Source organism: Myotis brandtii, unplaced genomic scaffold, assembly GCF_000412655.1.
Source record: "Myotis brandtii unplaced genomic scaffold, ASM41265v1 scaffold8, whole genome shotgun sequence".
In the NCBI taxonomy this organism is placed as follows: Eukaryota; Metazoa; Chordata; class Mammalia; order Chiroptera; family Vespertilionidae; genus Myotis; species Myotis brandtii.
Window position 1 is genome coordinate 9073881 of NW_005371219.1, and position 21955 is coordinate 9095835.

Consider the following 21955-nt stretch of genomic DNA (forward strand, 5'->3'; position numbering starts at 1 on the left):
TAGCAGACTATTCAGCATCCTTTATCTATAAATGTATTTTTCTGTAAGACTTCTTTAGTGACAGTATAGGTTTTGTGTATTAAAAAAAACCAACCTTAACAATATTCCTTCAAGTGCCAAAGCTCTTTGAAAAGGACATGTTTACATTAAATTCCTCTTTTGTTCCTCCCAGGATGTATATGAGAAATAATTCTTCCCCAAGGGCACTTTCCTTTGCTACTGCTTTATGCACTATTTGTTCTGGGGGTGGTGGGGGAGTGCAATAAATTTGCGTGTAATTAATGCCATCAGCACTGCAGATGCGTGCACACAGAACTGTTTCCTTTACTAGCAGCTGTAAAGAGTAGTAAAGGCTGAGGGCCATGTGTTCATTTGCCTCCTAAATAGAGTGATGGATCACGTGTTGTCTTGTCATTCCACACTGGAGTAAAAACCATCATTAAAATAACCTTTCCAGCACAAGTTTTTGAAAGAAGATTATAAATCTGTAATAGCCTCCACAGTTTTTATATACCTACCAAGCATATTGCATATGTAGCAACCTTTTTTAAGTGAAGTAAAATACAATTCTACTGCCTTATTATATCAGCTCAGTTAGCTTATGCTGCCTAGCTTTAATTGGGCCACATTAGTTTATAGTTAACATTTTTTCTAAAAATTTAGCTGCATTTTACTCTTAACTTAGGATAGGTGTTCTGCTCAAACCAAAGTGTTCCAGTTTCCTAGTTAAACATCTACAACTCTGGTGAGTTTATTCCATCTGTCAAATACTAACTGACATTATTCCCATTTATTGGGAAAGGAATAACTTGTCTACACAGAATGCTTACCAGCCTTGCAGATCCTGTTCTTGCTAATCCAGGGACTGTTGATTGATATATTCCATAAATGAATTTGAACACAGCACAGCATGAAGCTTCTCTGAGACCAAAAGCAGGGTATTCTTCCCCATGTTCTCCCCTCCATGGAAGTAGGTTTATTGTTTTATCTGATTATTAAAGCAGTATAATAAAGAGGGAGGAAATGTAATATGTTGTAAATTTAAGCAATTCAGAAAAGTTGAAGAAAAAAATTTTAATTAAAAGTCATCCTGAATAGCCCTGGCTGTTGTGGCTCAGTTGGTTGAGCATTGCCCCATGTACCAAAAGGTCACGGGTTCAATTCCAGTCAGGGCACATGCCCGGGTTGCAGACTCAATCCCCAGTACGGGAAGTGCAAGAGGCAGCCAATCAATGCTTCTCTCTTTCTCCCTCTCCCTTCCTCTCTCTGTAAAGTCAGTATAAACATATTTTTAAAAAATCATCCAGAATCTTACCATTTACACATTGTCATTATTAATATTATTATCTTTCCTTTTACACTTTTTTCTCTACATGTTTAAACACATAAATTGGCCTCATTTTTGTTTTTAAAATACATATCATGCTATTCTTTTGTGTAACCAGCTTTTTACCCACCTTAAGAATATGTTACAGACAACTTTGTATGGCAATATAAGTGAGGATATTTTTTGGTCACTGTTGTGTTCTTACTACTTCTCTCAATTTCTATTTTTTATAAAGAGAATTTTATTATAATTCAGGGCATAATCATCACAACACCTTTTATAAGGGTAGACATCACTTTAGTTTTTTCGTTAAAAAAATCATTGAATTGTAGTTACCCTTTTGCCAAAAGATAATGAAGCAATTATATATTCCCCTGAAATTGGTGAAATTTGTCCTGTAAAATAACTGTTTATGAAATTTATTTCAAAGGTCAATTGTATCAGATATGTGTGCTAAGGTTTAGGTACATATGAATATTACCTATTCCTTTCCTTTGGTGAGAGGGTAGAGAGTGAAATGAGAAAGATCGACAGTTGCTTAAGAATACCAGTTGGAAGGAAGAACACTGTTCACTTACTTTTCTGCATGACCTTCCTGAAAGCCAAAAAATGAGATGACAGGAGAAGCCAGCTCCTAACAATGCCATTGTGAATGGTTACCACTTCTGGCTCACTGAAATCTAAGGTGTTAGAAGATTGGGGGATAATGTGCAGCATTGCTATAGAGTCATATTTAAACATGGCACAAATTGGAGAGAAAAGCATTTTTGCATTTGAATGTACAGGTAAGCAATTCTGTTTTTACAACCTCCAGAAATGCACAAATGAAGAAAATAATATCCCTTTTGTTTACTCTCTATACTGCTAAAGTAATTTTATAACATTGATAGTGACCATCATATAATCTGAAATTATTTCAGGATGCAACAAATCAATATTACAGAATTCTCTGATTTGGTTAAAATAGTCTTTTTGTGTGCTCTGTTGTTGAATTAAAACCCACTTTCTTCTAAAACTAGAGGCCCGGTGCACAAAAATTTGTGCACTTGGGGGGGGGGTCCCTCAGTCCAGCCTGGGTGAGGGGATGATGGCTGTTTGCAGGCTGGTCACAGCCCCTTCAGGGATGGGGTCCCCGCCGGGGTGCCTGGCCCGCCCAGGTGAGGGGCTAATGGCTGTTTGCAGGCTGGCCACAGCCCCTTCAGGGTAGGGGTCCCCGCTGGGGTACCTGGCCAGCCTGGGTGAGGGGCTGAGGGCTGTTTTCAGGCTGGCCAAGACCCCAGCAGGGACCCTCATCCCATGAGGGTGTGGCCAGCCTGGGTGAGGGTCTGATGGCTGTTTGAAGGCTGGCCACAACCCCTTCAGGGTAGGGGTCCCCTCCTCAGGTGCCTGGTCAGCCTGGGTTAGAGGCTGAGGGCCGTTTGCAGGCTGGCCACAGCCCATTCAGGGTGGGGGGTCCTGCTGGGGTGCCTGGACAGTCTGGGTGAGGGGCTGAGGGCCGTTTCCAGGCTGGCTAAGCCCCCCAGCAGGGACCCTCACTCCATGGGGGTGTGGCCAGCCTGGGTGAGGGGCTGATGGCTGTTTGCAGGCTGGTCAAGCCCCCCCCCCCCAGGGGGGACCGTCACCCCATGGGGGTTTGGCCAGTCTGGGGGGGGGGCTGAGGGCCGTTTTCAGGCTGGCCAAGCACCCCCTTCTCGGCGACGGAAGCTCCCAGCCTCTCCTTTTTTTCTTTTTTTTTATTCTGGGATTTATTTACCTTCTGTAATTGAAACTTTGTTGCTTTCAGTGGAGCTCAGAGCCAGCCGGGAAGCTTGGCTTCTTCCATCACTGGAGCAACCAAGCCTCCTGCTCACTTCAGCTCTGTAGCTGCCGGCCGCCATCTTGGTTGGTTTAATTTGCATGTAGTTGCTCTGATTGGCTGGTGGGCGTGGCTTAAGGCATAGCGATGGTACGGTCAATTTGCATGTTTGTCTTTTATTAGATTAGCTGTTTGGGCACATGGTGTAAAAGACACTATAATCTTGGTTTCTAATCTGTGCCTTTCATCTATCCACGATTTATATTGAATATAGAGTAATAATATAGAAGTATAGGAGATTAATAAGTTAACACTCAATGAGATTTATTATGTTCAGATGCTTTTTTAGGTGCTCTAATATTTACTCACTAGAGAAGGAAATGAAGTGGACAACTAGTGCCATTGTTTGTTTGATGCAGTTTTACACTCAAACCTGATGTCATCTGAATCCAATAAGTGAGAATTACTCCCAAGCCTTAGAGCCCACCAAGACCCAGATCTCAGCAATTGACCTAAGTAGGGCTTTTTTACTGCTGATGGGGTGGGCTACCAGTCAGAATGGTTTTTTAAAAATGGAAATTGTTTCCTTTTGATTCTAGGTATTGGAGCCAAGATGGATTGGGTACAAAAAGTTTCACAAATGATCACTAGAGTTCAGACAGAAGAAAAGGTCTGTGAGAAAAGAAAAGATTGCCATAAAAGTAGTTTTTACATTTACATGTCTAATTATAAATACTAAGATTTACATTTCTAGAAGCTCAGAACCTTAGAACTAGAAGGGACTTTAAGGAATTATGTTCTGCAATATTCCTTGTTTTATAGTTGAGGAAAACCAAAGCTTAGAGAAATTCATTGATTTGCCCCAAATCTCACAATGAAATAAGTAGTAAGGCCTTGAAGCCTCTGGCTCCTCACCTGCTCTGTGTCATTCCAGTCTAATCTGTTGGGCTTCTGAGAGTGGCTAACATCCAGGCTCTTTCAGACTATCTTCTTTAGAAAGTGTTTGCTTGGCCCCTTGGACTTGAGAAACAAAAGTCCTTCAATGTTTCTCAGGGTTGCTCTTGTCTAAAGCACAAGAAGTCTGGGCCTTGGACTCAGCCTCAGGAGGTCCAGCATTTAGGCTTCTGGATTATCCTCTGGCTGCCATTGTCCTGGCTACCATTTTGGGTTGCTTGAACAGATTATTCCTCAAGAGTCTGAAGAAATATTATTATTAAGCAACTGCTTTCTTATATTTTAGTATAATAGGTGTCTAAACAGGTGAATGCCTGAGGTGGTAAGCCATCTATAATAATAAAAGTGCAATATGCAAATCAGCCGAATAGCAGATTGACCATCCGGATGATGGAGGGCCATCTGGAAGACCACACTATGACACCCACTGGTGCCAGACCAGCCAAGGCAGGTGCAATGCGATTGGTCAGGGGCCTGGCCATTGCCCCGTGATCGCCCTGCAGAGGGAGGCCCAGGCCACCGGCCGGCGACGCAATCAATCGGGGGGCTTCACAATTGCCGCAAAGAAGGAGGCCCAGGCTACCACGTGGTGGTGCTGCAGCGGGTGGGCGGGGCCTACCTCTTGGGGATGATCGATGGCGGAGCCCCGCGATCGATTGCCCCAAAGAGGGAGGCCCACGCTACCCAGTGGGAGCACTGCAGTGGGTGGGCAGGGCCTCCCTCTGCTGGGGTGATCCATCACAGAGCCCCGACAGGGTAGGGGCTCCTGAGGGTGAGAGGGCACAGGCCGGGCTGAGGGACACCCCCCTCCAGTGCATTAATTTTGTGCACCGGGCCTCTAGTATAATAAAGAAAATATTAGTTTTGTTAAAGTAGTGTAGCTGGTAGCCCTGCTGTCTTTCTGTAAATATTTGCAATTTTAAAGGAGGATGATACTTAAACACATCTCTCTCTTTGGTGTAACTTTAAAAGTAAACATTTCAGCCCTAGCTGATTTGGCTCAGTGAATAGAGCCTTGGCCTGCAGACTGAAGAGTCCTGGGTTCAATTTTGGTCAAGGGCACATGCCCAGGTTGCAGGCTTGATCCCCGGGGGATCATGCAGGAGGCAGCTGATCAATGAGTCTCTCTCATCATTGATGTTTCTATCTCTCTCTCACTTTCTCTTTGAAATCAATAAAAATATATTTTTTTAAAAAGTAAACTTTTTAGGCAATGGAAAGAGATTTATGTGTGCACTGAGTAAGTCACTTTGCCTGGGACACATTCAACTCCCGTAGGCTATTCCTGCTTTTCGTAATCTCTTATCTTCCTGGACTTGTTAACCCACAATAGTCCAGTTTGTTCCATGATGAATGTCATTGGCTATGAAGGTATATTCTGTCCAAGTACGTATGACCATTTGGAAGTATAGGTCATTTACAGATTATGAACTTGTAAATACAGGTCTGCCTGAATATGCTGATTGCATTAAGAGAAGACAAATCAGAGAATAAACTGTTTTTCTTGCTTCTGCCTGGTCTGGAATTTTATGAAAGTAAAGGAATACAGATCCAGATTCTTTATTAAAAGTTCATACCGTCATTTTGACGTTTAGTGTCAGACTTTATCTTTGTAAATCCCTCTTCGCTTTACCAGTGCTGGTCTCAGAGCTCAAACTGTTTCAAAACCATAACATTTCTTAGTGAGTGATTGATCTGTATTATGTGTCCAGCCATCAGGAGGATCTTGGGATGTTGCTTGTATAAACTGTAATCCAATCTGATGCTGTGCATTTAGTTACAGTCTTTCATAGACCTATTGATGATACTCAATCCTCCTGGATTTGGGACTAGGGCTTATCTGATACCTTCAGGGGGGGAAATCCATTCATTTTTCTCTTTTCCCCACTTAAATAACTCAACACATCTGGTAACACTGTAGGATCATTGTCCTTCCAGTTCCTCTGCAGCTCATATTGCTACAATATTTCTTAAGCATTTGGTTACCTAAAGGGCAATGCGATTAAAAAAAAAAAAAGATTTTGTATAGGTCTTACAAATTAACCTATTTGAGGAGCTAGAAAAAGATATGCCTTTAATCAGCAAAATTTCCATATCAGCAGCCTTGTGTGTGTTATACAGTATATATGTAAATATAAATTTGGAGATAAGTGCTCATGTGTTAAAATTGTAAAGCAAACCTTTCTACAAATTAATATAATTTGCCTCTAAGAAAATGTTTATTAAATCCAGGGTACCTGAAATTGAAATATCTTGATGTTTGGGTCTGTATCCTTTGGCTTAATAACGTCTTCAATTACAAGAATGATAAAAGCTGAAATAAAATCCTTTAATTCAATCAAAACTGAGCTAAATTTTAGGAAACAAAGAGTGAGAATCAGATACAGAACTGCATAATATTGGAAGCTAAATATACAAGATAGTAAGACTTCATAAGAAGTGGATAGAGTTCCCTTGAGGAATTTTTGTTTGAAATGGCTGCTGTGATCATTATAATAAATAGCACTATTTTATCCTTGTGAATTAAGATGGTTAATGCAAACAACTCTAAATTGTACAGTAGTTCCAAAGAGACGATTTACTGTTTTCTGCTTGTTTTACATTCTGGAACAAGTTCAAAGCTTTTGATTTTGCTTGATTGTGTGTGTGGTTTTTAAAAATAGCCTGGACCTTGAAATTAATAAGTTTTAATGAATGCGATTTCAATATAATGTTTCTGTAAAAATTTTCAGATTTGAAAATAAGGTATGTTTGACCCAGAGTCCCTACACTGAATATATCCATAGTGCATTTTAAATACAACAAAATGAACACATTGGAAAGGTTAACTACTAGTATTCTTTTGCATTTGCTTTTCTTTCTATATTAAGTATGAATATTAGCATTGTAATGGCTCCCAAAATGGGGATATTGAAAAAGTACCCACCTGACAGAAATAAACATACAGAAAATAAATTGGGTTAAAATTTCATTAGTTACATGAAATTTAATTTTATGTTCAAAATGGCTATTACTGGATTTTCATGTATATTAGTTAAATGCTGTGCTTACAAGATTTTTTTGCTTAACTTATGACTGAAAAAATTGGATCACAGCTCTTACTATCCAGGTGGGCAGTGCCACTTGCCAGAATCTTTGCACATAACCCTGTTTTTTTCTCTACCAAACACAAATACTGCCTTGCTCCTAAGCCTTCTGAGGCCTTCTGAGGTAAAAATGCAGATACATTTTTTAAATTATTTCTTTTAATTTTTTATCTTGTTTTTAGGTTGTGGAACTTTTAGCAAGTGCCCTTAGGGACTTGGTACAAGGAGTATACCATGAAAATTCTATTTCAGCAAAGGTAAGGATTTGGTAGTCATTATAAAATGTTAGTTTAAAAACCCTTGTGGCAAAACTAGAATTGATGAGTGAAAATGTCGTTTTTGTTTTCTGTTTTAATTGCACATGACATTTTTTTTAGATTAGTGTTTTGGCTACAAATTCATGGCCATACGCTTAGTACATCACAGATTTAGCCAATTAAAACAACCTCTTATCCTCTAGCTGGATTCACAGTCTGTTCAATCTGCAGCAGCCCAGTAGACACCAGGATGCTGCTGGCAGGTAGCACTGTCACAGATAGGCAGACTGGAAGGACAGCTCGTGCTAAGGTGACTGGGCCCAGCCTTGCCCCAGAGGAGGGGCCTCCCCAGTCCCAGAGGAGTAGGCATGATTTCAAAGAAGATGACTGTTGAGGGCATGAAGGAGGAATGTCTTTTATATCCAAGATCCAGAATTTACTGCATTATTAAATTATCAGTGATAAGAATCTCAATGGTTTCACAGTTGGGTTATTTTGATAAATTTTATAGATCTAGAATTAAGGTTTTTTACTCACTTAGCAGGACATCTCAAGAAGGGGTAGATTCTCTCTCTCTCTCTCTTTTTTTTTAATGTAGTTAATACATTTCACTAGGATATTGAATGTGAAGCAATTGCTTCATTGACCACCATCATCATTTAACATGGTATATACTATTATAAGGAGTTCCTATCATAGTGTTTCACTATTATAGCTTCTGTATTAGCAGGATTTCACTCACTGCAAATGAGAAAAAGTATGCATGTATGCACATCTTAAGCTTTTTGACATTTCCATTTGAAAAAAGAAAGATAAATTTTATTGGAAGTGAAACATAGAGCATGAGCAACTTGGATAAGAAATTGGAAAGTATAACCCAGGGAGTCTGTATGGTTCAGAGAGTGGTTAGTGAAATGTGAAGAATTATACCTTTGGACGTCTGCTAATATTCAGGGCAGGGAACTACAGTTCCCAGTAAGCATATATAAGGTCACCCAAGCAGCATAGTGGCATGTGATGACCTAGTAGGATATATGACCACAGTGGTCCCCCTTTGCTGTGTTTGTCAAAAAGATACCATAATACACCATGGCTAAAGGTTAATAGCAGATTGTAAAATGGAGGACTCCTGGTTTAGTTCCACTCATAGTAAGTCATCCTGTAGATAGCCTGATGAAGATCGATAGCTAACCAGGCATCACTATGGTAAGTATTCACCTATGTTATTACACTTAATCTTCACAGAAATCGTACTAGTCTATGCTACTGCATTTCTCTTTTAATGTATGTGAAAACTGAGATTTAGAAAAGGTTAAGCAATTTGCCTACAGTCATACAACTTGTTAGTTGAGATTTAAACCCCTGAGCTCAGGCTCCTAACCTCTCATTCTACTGCCTCTATAACTAAATGAAACCTGCTATGCTAGTATCTATCTACTATACCTGGGATTCACCTGTATATGATGAATACAGTGACCTCTTCTGGCAGTCAAGGCATTGTTTTCCCCTGGGATATTTTCAAGGTGTTCAACTTAGTTTTATGTAAAATATTAATATTTTACAGTTAAATATCCATTAAGTTTGAAGTAAAAGTGTTATTGGTTTAAAGGTTCATGATTTAGCCACTATTGCCATTTGCCCACTATAATTAGCCCAGTTCATTAATAAGTTTGTGAAGGTTTGTTGAGTACTTTCTATATGTCAGGAAGACGTAGTAGAAACAGCAATAATAAATGCTTAGATAGCACTTTACAGTTTGCTTATACTTTTTTCTACACAATCACCTATGAAAAGGGGACATTTGTTGGTATACCCACTTCATAGAGGTAAAGCCTAAAATTCAGAAGTGATAAATGGCAGGAAAATATAGTGCCTGGAAATTGTTAATGCATATTTTGACAGGGACATGATCTGAACCCAGGTTTTTTTTACTCCAAGTCACGTATTATCTGTTTCTTCCTGGGAAGAAGAAAACATGAAGCAGCAAAAAAGTCTTTGAAGGACTGTTGATCATATATGACCCACCACGTAGCAAGCAGCAGTTGCTGACTTTGATTAGTGAGTAGGTTTTACTCAAAGAAACTATAGTAATACTTTGTTCATCTGCCCTCTTCCCCCACCACCTCCCCAAACACAGTCCTTTAATGCACTAGAGACCTTTTTTAAGCAGTTACATTTCTGAATATAGCCAAACTATTTAAAATGCCTTTTAAAAATATATAATGGAGGACAACCAAGATGGCAGCATAGGTAAGCACCTGTACTTGCTGCCTCTCACAACCACATCAAAACTCCTACTAAAAGACAAAACAAAGATCATCCAGAACCAGAACAGGAAAGCTGGTTGAGTGGAAGTTATACAACTAGAAGGAAAGGAAAAAGCGCATTGAAGCTGGTAGGAGGTGTGAAAGTGCAGAGGTACAGCGGCACGCGAAACGGGCTGGAAACTGGGTGCTCTGTGGAAGGAGATACAAGCTCCTGATTGCTCTGAACTCCAGTTCTGGGCAAGACTCTGGGTACCCAGACTCATACGGGGAGAAACTAGACTGTCTGGCATCTGGCTGGAGTGCAAGGGCGGCTTTCTCTCAGAGGTGCTCGCAACGATCATCGTTCCTGCATGGGGCCACGGGACTCAGAGACCCAGGGACATCTCCAGAGAAGGGTTGACTAGCAGCCATTGCTGTTTGCTCTACCCTGATGATTCCCTGAGACCCCGCCCCACCCAATTTACAACCCCACCCAAGCTGTGCGCAGCAACTTTTGCATATGAATGGCCTGTCATTTTGCAACCTAAAACCTAACAAACTGCAGCTGGATCAGAGAGCTCCAAAGCTTCCAAAAGGCCTAAGACCCTGCAACAGCAGCCTGCATTGCTTCACAGCTGGGCCTCAAACCCCAAACAAAGAGGAGGAATCTGAAGATCTCTCTGTAGCTCCTGGTGGGTGGTCTCAGGCAGTGGCTGACTTTGCACCTCCTTGGGGATCCAAGAGACAGTGTACCCAGAGGTCAGTGTGAGATCATATAGACTACAGCTCTTCACATCCATAAGCAACACACTCAAGGGGCAGACTCAGTGAGCACCAAAGCCCCACTGAGACATCCAGCACAGCAGTTCTCCCATTGTAGACACAGCTGGTCCTCACAGCCAATTGGCCTGGAGGTCAGTTTCTCCCAGTGTTACCAACAGCAATCAAGGCTTAACTACAACAAGACTGTGCACACAGCACACAAAGGGGTGCACCAAGAGTGTCCACCTCAGGTAATTGGGGAGACTGAGCCACTGGGCCCTATAGGACACCTACCACACAAGGACACTCTATCAACACAGGGAAGCAGCCAAAATGCGGAGACAAAGAAACATGTCACAAGAAAGAAATGGAGGAAAGCAAACTACTACTGGATATAGAGTTCAAAACCACAGTTATAAGGTTACTCAAGAATCTTCTAGAAACCTCTGAGAAATTTAGTGAGACCCTCAAAGATATGAAAAAGGACCAATTAGAAATTAAGCATATACTGACTGAAATAAAGAATAATATACAGAAATCCAACAGCAGACTAGAGGATCCCAAGAATAAAGTCAAAAATTTGAAATACAAAGAAGCAGAAAACACGCAACCGGAAAAGCAAAAGGAAAAATGAATACAAAAATATGAAGATAGTGTAAGGAGCCTCTGGGACAACTTCAAGCGTACCAACATCCAAATTATGGGGGTGCCAGAAGAAGAGAGAGAGCAAGATATTGAAAACCTATTTGAAGAAATAATGACAGAAAACTTCCCCTACCTGGTGAAAGAAATAGACTTACAAGTCCTGGAAGCACAGAGAACCCCAAACAAGAGGAATCCAAAGAGGACCACACCAGGACACATCATAATTAAAATGCCAAGGGCAAAAGACAAAGAGAATATTAAAAGCAGCAAGGGAAAAACAGTTACGTACAAGGGAGTACCCATACAACTGTCAGTTGATTCTCAACAGAAACTATGCAGGCCAGAAGGGAGTGGCAATAAATATTCAAAGTGATGAATAGCAAGAACCTACAACCAAGATTACTCTACCCAGCAAAGCATCATTTAGAATTGAAGGTCAGATAAAGAGCTTCACAGATAAGAACAAGCTAAAGGAGTTCATCACTACCAAACCAGTATTATGTGAAATGCTGAAGGGTATTCTTTAAGAAGAGGAAGAAGAAGAAAAAGGTAAAGATAAAAATTATGAACAACAAAGTGACAACAAATACATACCTATCAGCAAGTGAATCTAAAAATCAAGTGAATAAAAAATCTGATGAACAGAATAAACTGGTGAATATAATAGAATCAGGGGCATAGAAAGGGCGTGGACTGACAATTCTCAGGTGGAAAGGGGGGTGCGGGAAGAGACTGGACAAAAATCGAACACCTATGGACGAGGACAATGAGGGGTGCGGTAAGGGCATGGGGTGCAGTGGGAACTGGGTGGAGGGGAGCTATGGGGAGAAAAAAGGAACAACTGTAATCTGAACAATAAAGATTTATTTTATATATATATATATATTAGAGGCCCGTTGCACGAAGAGGTTCGTGCAATAGGCCTTCCCTTCCCTTGGCTGCTGGCACTGGTTCTCCTCTGGCACCTGGGACCCAGGCCTTCACTCTAGCCGGAGCCTTCAGTCTTCGCGGGTCCAGCTGCTTCACGCCTATGTATGCAAATTAACCGCCATCTTTGTTGGGTTGATTTGCATACTCTCCTGATTGGCTGGTGAGTGTAGCGGAGGGACAGTCAATTTACATGTTTTTCTATTATTAGGTAAGATAGATAGATAGATAGCAAAAAATTGCATAGCTGAACTGAGGCAGTAGGTGTGGGGTTTTTGTTGTGTGTGTGTGTGGTTTTTTAATAATATATATTTTATTGATTTCAGAGATGAAGGGAGAGGGATAGAGAGAAACATCAATGATGAGAGAGAATCATTGATTGGCTGCCTCCTGCACGCTTGCCCCACACTGGGGATCAAGCCTGCAACCTGGGCATGTTCCCGGACTTAGAATCGAACCCAGACCTCCTGGTTCACAGGTGAACGCTCAACCACTGTTTAGCGTGTCTTTTTGATCCTCCATTTGTGCCCCATGTTCAATTTAGGTTAACCATGTTTCTCTACCTAACCGGAAAAGTTCTGGTCCCTGTACCCAACCCCTCTCTAAGTGTACTTGCCATTGAAATGACTTTTCAGAATTCAGTTTTTCTGACTTGGCCCAGGAGCCAATTCAGAGGCACACAGAGCACTGCCCCACATAGAGTGCTTCAAGGTTTTCCTGTTCTGCCAGGACCTGGGAGCCACCACAAGTGGAGGTCACGTGGGAAGTGAGTTGCACAACCTCCCTAGCCTTGGGCCAATTCAGTCACAAAAGAATTGCTTTGTGATTTAAAATAAGCTGCAAGCCACTTCATCTGTCTAGGGAGAAGAGGATAAATAGTGGTCTGTTTTCTGTACAGCTGCTACTTGATGCGGTGCTGGAGAATCTATCTGGCAATACAAAAATAGCTTTCTGTGGAGCAGTGTCTGTGTAATGAGGGAAATGCGTTAAAGCACATGGAGGGGAATTGGAACTGAATACGTTTGAAATCACCTTCTCCAGAAGTTTGTAGTGTAATTATCTAACCCTTCTTAAAACTTCGAAAATGTGTGTGACTTATTTTAGTAATACAGATTGTAGATAAATTGTGATCATGTAAACATTCAAAGTAATTCAGGAAATTCATCCTTTGTTCTAGTTTTCAAAAAAGAGCATTTTTATTTTTAGATTTGCTAGTTTGTGAACCATTTCTTCCTTAGAATAAAAATTAGTTAATGTACTTTCTTTAATGTTTATAAAATCTCCCCTCTCTACTGTTTTTTCAATGTTAGCTAATTGAAGAAAAAAGCATATTAAATAGAAAAAGTGCATTTTATTTTTTTAAATATATTTTATTGATTTTTTTACAAAGAGGAAGGGAGAGGGATAGAGAGTTAGAAACATCGATGAGAGAGAAACATCGATCAGCTGCCTCCTGCACACCCCTCACTGGGGATGTGCCCGCAACCAAGGTACATGCCCTTGACCGGAATCGAACCTGGGACCCTTCCAGTCCACAGGCCAATGCTCTATCCACTCAGCCAAACCGGTTAGGGCGAAAAAGTGCATTTTAAATGGTCGTTTGCCATTCTGAGAATCAAGCTGCTGTATACATTGTACTCATGTTACTCACTGTACACACTAAGTATTTAACACTTTAGCAAAAATCTTTGCTTTAAATCCACAGACCTTTATATCTAAAATCTTTTAAAACATAATTATCTTATTGTTATAACTTATTTTCTAGTTAGAAAAGAATACATGTTCATTAAATAAAAATTGAAAGCATAGAAAAAGGTTAAGAAGGAAATAAAAATTATTTTCTATAAACCATCCTCCAGAAATGAGTCATGATTATATTCTAATGTATTTCCTTCTGAATTCATTCTGCATTTCTCCCATTTTGGAATAGATAGATAGATAGATAGATAGATAGATATAGATATATAGATAGATATAGATATAGATATATACTGATTTACTCCCTAGAATAATCATTTTTGTTCCTCAGAAATATAATTTTGCCTGGCCAGTGTTGCTCAGTGGTTCAGTGTCAACCTATGAACCAGGAGTTCACGGTTCAGTTCCTGGTCAGGGCATATGCCTGGGTTGAGGGCTAATCCCAGGTGTAGGGCATGCAGGAGGCAGCCAATCAGTGATTCTCTCCCATCATTGATGGTTCTATCTCTTTCTCCCAATCCCTTCCTCTCTGAAATCAATAAAAACATCTTTTAAAAAGAAATATAATTTTAATGGCTACTTAATATTGTTTTATACTACTATATTATAATTTACTAAGCCATTGCACAATTTTTGCATACTTGTTTACCTTTTTTTTTTTACTGATAGAAACAAAATCGTTATGAACATCCTGTATATAAAAAATTCTGAACCCTAACCGGTTTGGCTTAGTGGATAGAGCATCGGCCTGCGGACTCAAGGGTCCCAGGTTTGATTCTGGTCAAGGGCATTTACCTTGGTTGCGGGCACATACCCAGTAGGGAGTGTGCAGGAGGCAGCTGATCGATGTTTCTAACTCTCTATCCCTCTCCCTTCCTCTCTGTAAAAAATCAATAAAATATATTTTTTTTTAAAAATTCTGAAAGTGAGATTTTTTAATTAAAAAGTAAGAATTTTTGCATGTGAAAATTTGCAACATATTCATATTGCACATCCTTGTGCAGAAAAGGATTTTACTATCCTTAGAAAAGCCTATTTGTAAGGTTGACCCTTGACTGGCATCTGGGAACCTAAATTTTAGGAGTGTTTTCACCATTCTCAGCAGTGTTTCTACACACAGTGTGGTTTATGCTGAACACCTACTTTACTTCTGGGAGACTGAGATTTTGGCACCTGCTAGGTAGAGGATACTTGCATGACCAACCCCAACAAAAAATCCTGAGCACTGAGTCTCCAATGAATTTCCCTGGCAGGTAACACATTTCATATATGTTATCACATGTGTTCATTCACATGTGTTAATTCTGGGAGAAATTAAGCACATCCTGTGTGACTCCACTGGTAGAGGAAAGACTCTTGGAAACTTGCACCTGGTTTCCTCCAGACTTCATCTCATGTACCTTTTTCCTTGGCTAGTTTTGCTTTGTATCCTTTTGCTGTGATAAGCCATAGCTGTGAGTCTAACTATATCCTGAGTCCTGTGAATCCTCCTAATAAATCATCAAAGCTGAGGGTGGTCTTGGGGACCTCAACACACTCTTTTTCTGACTATTATTTATTTCCCACCCATTCCTGTTTCCTTTCTAGGAGTCTAATCAAGGTCCTCTGCAAGGGAAGTGTCTTCAACTCATTTTGGTGTTGAGATGGGGAACAGCACACCTCTTCCCTGTCTTCAAAAGTTCTGCTCATGTTAGGTTGGCCCCAGTCTTGGGAAAATGAGGTTTTAAAGAAAATCCAGTTCTCTTGGAAAAGAACTGGTTTTAACAGAATCACTAAAATTGTAAACATCCATTCTATTTTTTTTTTCCATGCACAGATTGTGTTTTCAGTCAACTATGCTCTTATGAGGAATATTATTATGTTTTTGTGGGACAAAATAATTTCTGTCCATTTTTATTTGTTTTATCTTTATGCTTATCATCCTTTGGCTCTCAGGCAGCTTTCAAGTCCAATATAAAAGTAAAGAAATAGTGAGAAGAATGGAAAGGTAGGTTCTATCACATGCATGAAGACTGTAATGCCAGATTGTAGCACTAACATCATATAGTAATTGAGATAAGAGAGGGATTGAAGACTTTTAGACACAGGAATAATATGATCAGATTAACCTTTGGGAAAGTTAATTCAGCAGTCATTTACAAGAGATTGAAGGGAAATGAGAACAGTCAGGCAACCAAAATAATTAATGCCAGAGGTGTTCTCCCTCTTCAACATGGTTGGCCCCTTCATGATATTCTATCTCTACTTCAGTACTATCCTCCCAGAGAGAACACCCCACGCATCTGAAGTAGCCACCCTACTTAATTCTCTTTTTCTTAATCAAAGTTGTCATCATTTAGTGTTTTATTTATTCTTTTTAGTCTCCTTCTATAAGAAGAGGGATTTTATTTACCATTGTATTCCCAACCAGTGTCTAACACATTAGTAGTAGCCCAAAAATATTGGTTAAATTAATGGTATAGAAAGGTCTAGAATGCTTAGAATGGAAGATTTTTCTCTTTTGCGGGGGCGGGGGGGGGGGACACCTTTATTGATGTACAACAATCTGCAAATATTTAAAGTGCACAGTCTGGTGTGGTTTGATATATATGTGCACCAATGCAACTATCATCACAATCAAGATAATAAACATATCTATCACTCCCAAAGAGTAGGCTTGCTTACTAGCTTGCTAGAAAAGCAGTGGTTCCCCAAAACACAGTATTCTTTAGCTATAACACAAATCCACTGAAGGCATAGTATCCATCTGAGCCCTTTTCATTGCCCCTGCAGGACTTGGGGCCAAGAGTAACCAACACAAATATGTTGATGTATATGCTTCTTGCTGTGCCACGAATAATAAAGTCCTTTGTGTCTGACCCAGGAGACTTGTGTCTTCTGTTGGCATCTGCAAAACAGTAACAGGCTAACTCATTATTTTATATGGCACGGTAAAACCAAATCTCAGACCCAACAACTATACCCTCCAATACGATGTTGAAGTGGTGAGAATGAACATCCTTGCCTTGTTCCTGATGCTAGAAGGAAAACATTCAGTATTTTATCATTAAGTGAGATACACGTTTTTGTTTTTGTAGAGGTTCTTGATTAGTAAAGAAGCTCCGTTATATTTCTAATTTCCTGAGAGTTTTTATCAGGAATTAATGTTGGATTCTAACAGTTTTTTTCTGTATTTACTGATCATAATTTTATTTTTTAGCCTTTTTCTTTTTTAGATTCTTTTCTAGTGTGTTAATATGGTGAATTAATGGGTTGATTTTCAAATGTTAAACCAACCTTGCATTTCTGAAATAAACCTCACTTGATTATGATGCAATTTTTTATATATACTAGAGGCCTGATGCACGAGATTTGTGCACTGGGGTCAGGGGGGTGGGGTCCCTCAGCCTGGCCTGTGCCCTCTTGCAGTCTGGGAGCCCTCAAGGGATGTTTGACAGCTGGCTTAGGCCCTCTCTCCACGGGCAGCGGGCCTAAGCCAGCAGTCGGACATCCTTAGCGCAGCCTTAGCGCAGCCACAGAGGTGGGAGAGGCTCCCGCCACCACCACTGTGCTCTCTAACCATGAACCCAGCTCAGGGCTTCTGGTGAGTGGTGCTCCCCCTGTGGGAGCGCAATGACCATCAGGGGGCAGCTCCTGCCTTGAGCGTCTGCCCCCTGGTGGTGGTGGTCACACATCATAGTGACCGGTAGTTCCTCCATTCAGTCGATTTGCATATTAGCCTTTTATTATATAGGATTGTAGGATTTGATATGCTAAAATTGTGTTTATTTCTGCATCTATATTCATGAGGAATATTGGCCTGTCATTTTTTTTAATATATTTTATTGATTTTTTACAGAGAGGAAGGGAGAGAGATAGTTAGAAACATCGATGAGAGAGAAACATCGATCAGCTGCCTCCTGCACATCTCCCACTGGGGATGTGCCCGCAACCCAGGCACATGCCCTTGACCGGAATCGAACCTGGGACCCTTCAGTCCGCAGGCCGACGCTCTATCCACTGAGCCAAACCAGTTTCGGCATGGCCTGTCATTTTTTAATTCTTTGTAATGTCTTTGGTGTGAGTACCACAATAATGCCAGCCTCAAAATGAATTGGGAAGTATTTTCCTCTTTTTAATTTTTTAGAAGAGTTTGTGTAGAATTAGTGCTATTTCTTCCTTAAATGTTTAATAATGTTCACTAGTGAAGCCATCTGAACCTTTCTTTGTGGGGACTTTTTTTTTTACTACCAATTCAATTGCTTTAAAAACTATCAGGCTATTTAGGTTATTTATTTTTTCTTATCAATACCTGTAAGTGCCCTCAGATATTCTAAATGGTACTTTAGTAGAGACCTAGAAAAGCATCACCAATAGCATTAACAATAGGCATCAGGGTAAACTTGTCCTTCAGGGCCTCATGTCTCTCAGCCTGATGTTCTTCTGTCAAAATAAACGTCTTGCTCAGCAGTTTTTTCCAATAAATTTTAGTTTTGTCACAGCTAAAAACTTGCTTATACGAATAACTGTCTTCTGTAATTATTTTCTTAAGTTCTTCAGGAACTTCTCTGCAACTTCAGTAACAGCTGAACACTCTTTCCAGTAACCTTAGCTATGAAACTGCCCTCACTTCAGAAAACAATCAAACCACCCAGAACTACCTGTAAATTCCACTTTTACAACACTTTCATCCAGTGCTTTCTGTTTCAGCTTATAAAAAGACTGACCAATTTCTCCTTAAGTATAAATAACTTACCAGAATACAATACTTTGTACATCCATCAGTTCACTCAGGCAGTAGACTTTCTCTTTTATCTATTACTGGATACTGACTAAAAGAGACCCTTTGCTACTGGCATAACCAGTAGTAACTTTGGTTGCATGCAAGAATCTCTCTGCATGTAAATAGAGCGAATGGTAGACACGGGCACGTTCAACTCATGCACAATGTCTTTATCGCATCTACCATCATTGAAATGCTTAATTACATCCAGTTTTGCACAAAATGTACATCCTTACAAGCTCTCTTAGGCTTTCTGATACTTCAGAGCACACATCTTGCTAATGGACAAACAGAATCAATTGAGATGAGGCTCAAATGCTCACAGACACAGTTCAAAGCTATGACGACTTGATGCTGAGATACTGAGTGTAGTTCCCAGGGAAATAGCTTGGTGATGTCACACTTGCTGCTCGGGGTATGCACTACCTCTATAATGGCTCAGTGAAAAACAAACACTAAACAATCTTTACACTTTTTGCCTTCTTCTGTAAAAGCAAAAATTCTCTTCGGATTTTTGTCAGTTAGCAAAAATAGGTACTAATGTAGGTCTTTCGCTGATACTTTTACTCATAACCTGTCCCTCACACTGTACCCAAGACATGTACTCACAAGCTAGTAAAATATGCCATGTCATGTTTATTGTTTGCTGGGCATCTATTCAAACTTATATCACTCACATATTCAAGACTTCGATAATAAATACCTATAATTTTACTAACAACTATTTTTTTCATAGTTGGCACAGTCTTAAGTCATTCATTACAAATAAAAATGTTGAATTTATTCAGGTTTAAAGGCAATTGAATGTGATTTAATTGTTTTAAAATGTATCAAGCATAAATAAATATATGTACATATATATAGCTTAATAATAAAATAAAACATCTAGTGCCCACCACATTTAAGAAATAATACTGTATACATTTTTTAATTAAAAAATGTTTTTATTTAAAGGAAAAGCAGCAAATGTATTGTGAAGGGAACATATTAGAAATCAAATATAGGAGTATTAAGTTAGATATGCAAAAGTGATAAAGTGAAGATAAATATAGATATGAGAAGGCAGAAAAACTATTGATGACTAAGCTTAGTACTTATAATGGCCCTTTTGATTAAGTAGACCCTCAAGTTTAGAGTGGGTCTGGTTGGTGAATGTTTTTATTTGTTAAATGCTAAATTGAATTTATATACCATTTAGAGGTACTCAAGGTCACTCATTGACTGCTATCACAGTAAAACATCTTAAAAGGCAGTTTATTTGCCAGAGAGATGAAACATCACTATTAAGCATGTAAATTGTTTAATAGAATGCCATTCTGATCCCAGAACAAGAATAGACAATTCAGAAAATGAAGCACAAGACTTCAATTACCGTCTGTGTATGTCAGTGAATCCCAATGTATATCTCCATCCCAGATTACTGAGATGTAGAGCCAAATATTTTGCTGCTTACTCAATATTTCCACTCAAGGGTATCACAAGCATCTCAGATTCAGTACATATTAAGACCAGATATATGCTCTTTCCCTTCAAACCCATTCCATTGTTCTCTGTCTTCTCAATGAGTACCATCATTCATCCAGGTTCTCAGGTAGGAAACCTAGAAGTCATCCTTAATAACTGCCCCTCTCCAGCCTTACCCCTGTAGTTGCCTTATTCCATCCACCTCCTATGTCGCCACCTTAGCCAGAGCATAACTGGGAAGGAGCAGAGAAAGTTGTCTCCTGAGTATTCTCTTCAAAAGTAGAGTGTGGTGATTTAAAAATAAGTCACTAATTTTTTAACTCTCCTCTCATCACCTCCCATCAAGTGAGGATTGTGTCCCTTTTCCTTGAATCTCAGTGTGATATTGTGCATGCTTCAACCAACAAAGTGTGGTAGAAGTGATACTACCTGACTTCCCAGGCTGGGCCATAAAAGAGTGTCTTGGAGCACTCATTGTCATTAAACACTCCCTCTATCTGCTCTCTCTGAGAACTTAACCACTATGAGAAGCCAAGTGGGGAGGCCACGGGAAGGTGCGCCAATCACCAGTCCCAGGTGGACCTGATTGATGTGTGGGTGAATAAACCATCTTATTGGAAGTGGATCTCTGGTAACTCAGTTGAGCAAGCTCCAGCCCTTTGAATCATTACCAACTTTTCAGGTCTCCCCAAATGAGGACCCAGCTACCACAAAACAGAGACAAGCCATTTTTTTCTGTTCCCTTTCTGAATTCCTGACCCACAGAATCTGAGCAGAATAACATGGTTGTTGTAATTATGCCACTAAGTCTTGAGGTGGTTTGTTACCTAGAGATAGATAACCAGAACAAATTTTAAGGCAATATGTTAATATGATGGTTGTTAAGACCATGGCAAAAAGATGTTGCAAAGAAAGTATAAATATACTTACACAACATCATTCATTGAATCCTAAGATTTATAAGAAGGTAATTATATTAGCCAGCTCAGGCTGCCATAACAAAACACCATAGTCTGTGTGGCTTAAACAACAGAAATTGATTTGTCATAGTTCTGGAGGCTGGAAATCCAAGATGAAGCTTCCGGTTAATTTAGTTTCTGGTGAGAGTGCTCTTCCTAGCTTGCAGATGGCCACCTTCTCACCATGTGCTGACATGGTGGATAGAGAGCAGAGCCAACTCTCTGGTGTTTCTTCTTAAAAGGACACTAATCCCATTAGATCAGAACCCCACCCTTATCACTTCATTTAACCTTAATCACACCCTTACTCTGAATATAGACACACTGGCAGTTCGGGCTTCAGCATATGAACTTTGCAGGGACATATCCTTTCAATGTATAGAAGTAATCAAGAGCAGTACCTTGTTTATGCCATCACTCCCCCACCATCAGGGGCATAAACTGCCGCCTGGTTTTACCCATGCCTACCCTTTTGCATGGTTCAAGATTCTGTCATCTCTTGGCTGAGCTACTCCAATAACTTCCTCCTTCGCCTCCCTTTATACAATCCTCCCATATTTTAGTCTTTTCTTCACACTACCAGGGATCTCAAAATGCTAATCTGATGCTGTTGTGCTACCACTTCAACCCCCAGAGACATCTCATACCTCTTGGGATAAAGACCAAAATCCTGGAAGTGACCCAAAAAACCCTCCATAGTCTGATGCCAGTCTGTCCCTCCAGACTTGTCTTGTATCATTCTCATCCTCACTGGCTGCATTATCAGCCCCAATAGCCTTCTCCGGTTCCTCAGATATGCCCTTCTCCTTAAAGCCTAGAACATACTTCTCCATCTTTATGACAAATCTCTTATTTAGCTCGAGTGTCCCTTCCTCAGGGAAACCATCCCCAAAAACCCGAGCCTCACTCAGGTTCATTTCCCCCATCGGAAGTATCTCAGTTTGTAGGTGTGTATCTGTTTGTGAGGGTATCTGATTGTCTAGTTTCCCTACCTAGACTGTAAGAACTATGAGTGTGAGGACTCTGGTTTTGCTCACTGGCATACGCACCTAGAACAATGTCTTGTACATAGA

The 21955-nt window shown here is 40.0% G+C and overlaps 1 protein-coding gene across 1 annotated transcript in view; it reads left to right on the plus strand.

Annotated features, from left to right (window-relative positions):
* The window catches only part of PDSS2 (prenyl (decaprenyl) diphosphate synthase, subunit 2), a 249588-nt gene that overhangs the window by 174973 nt on the left and 52660 nt on the right, over positions 1–21955 (plus strand). Inside the window, exon 7 of the mRNA XM_014531279.1 lies at positions 7345–7419. Coding sequence (XP_014386765.1) covers positions 7345–7419 — 75 coding nt within the window. The remainder of the gene's footprint in view (positions 1–7344; positions 7420–21955) is intronic.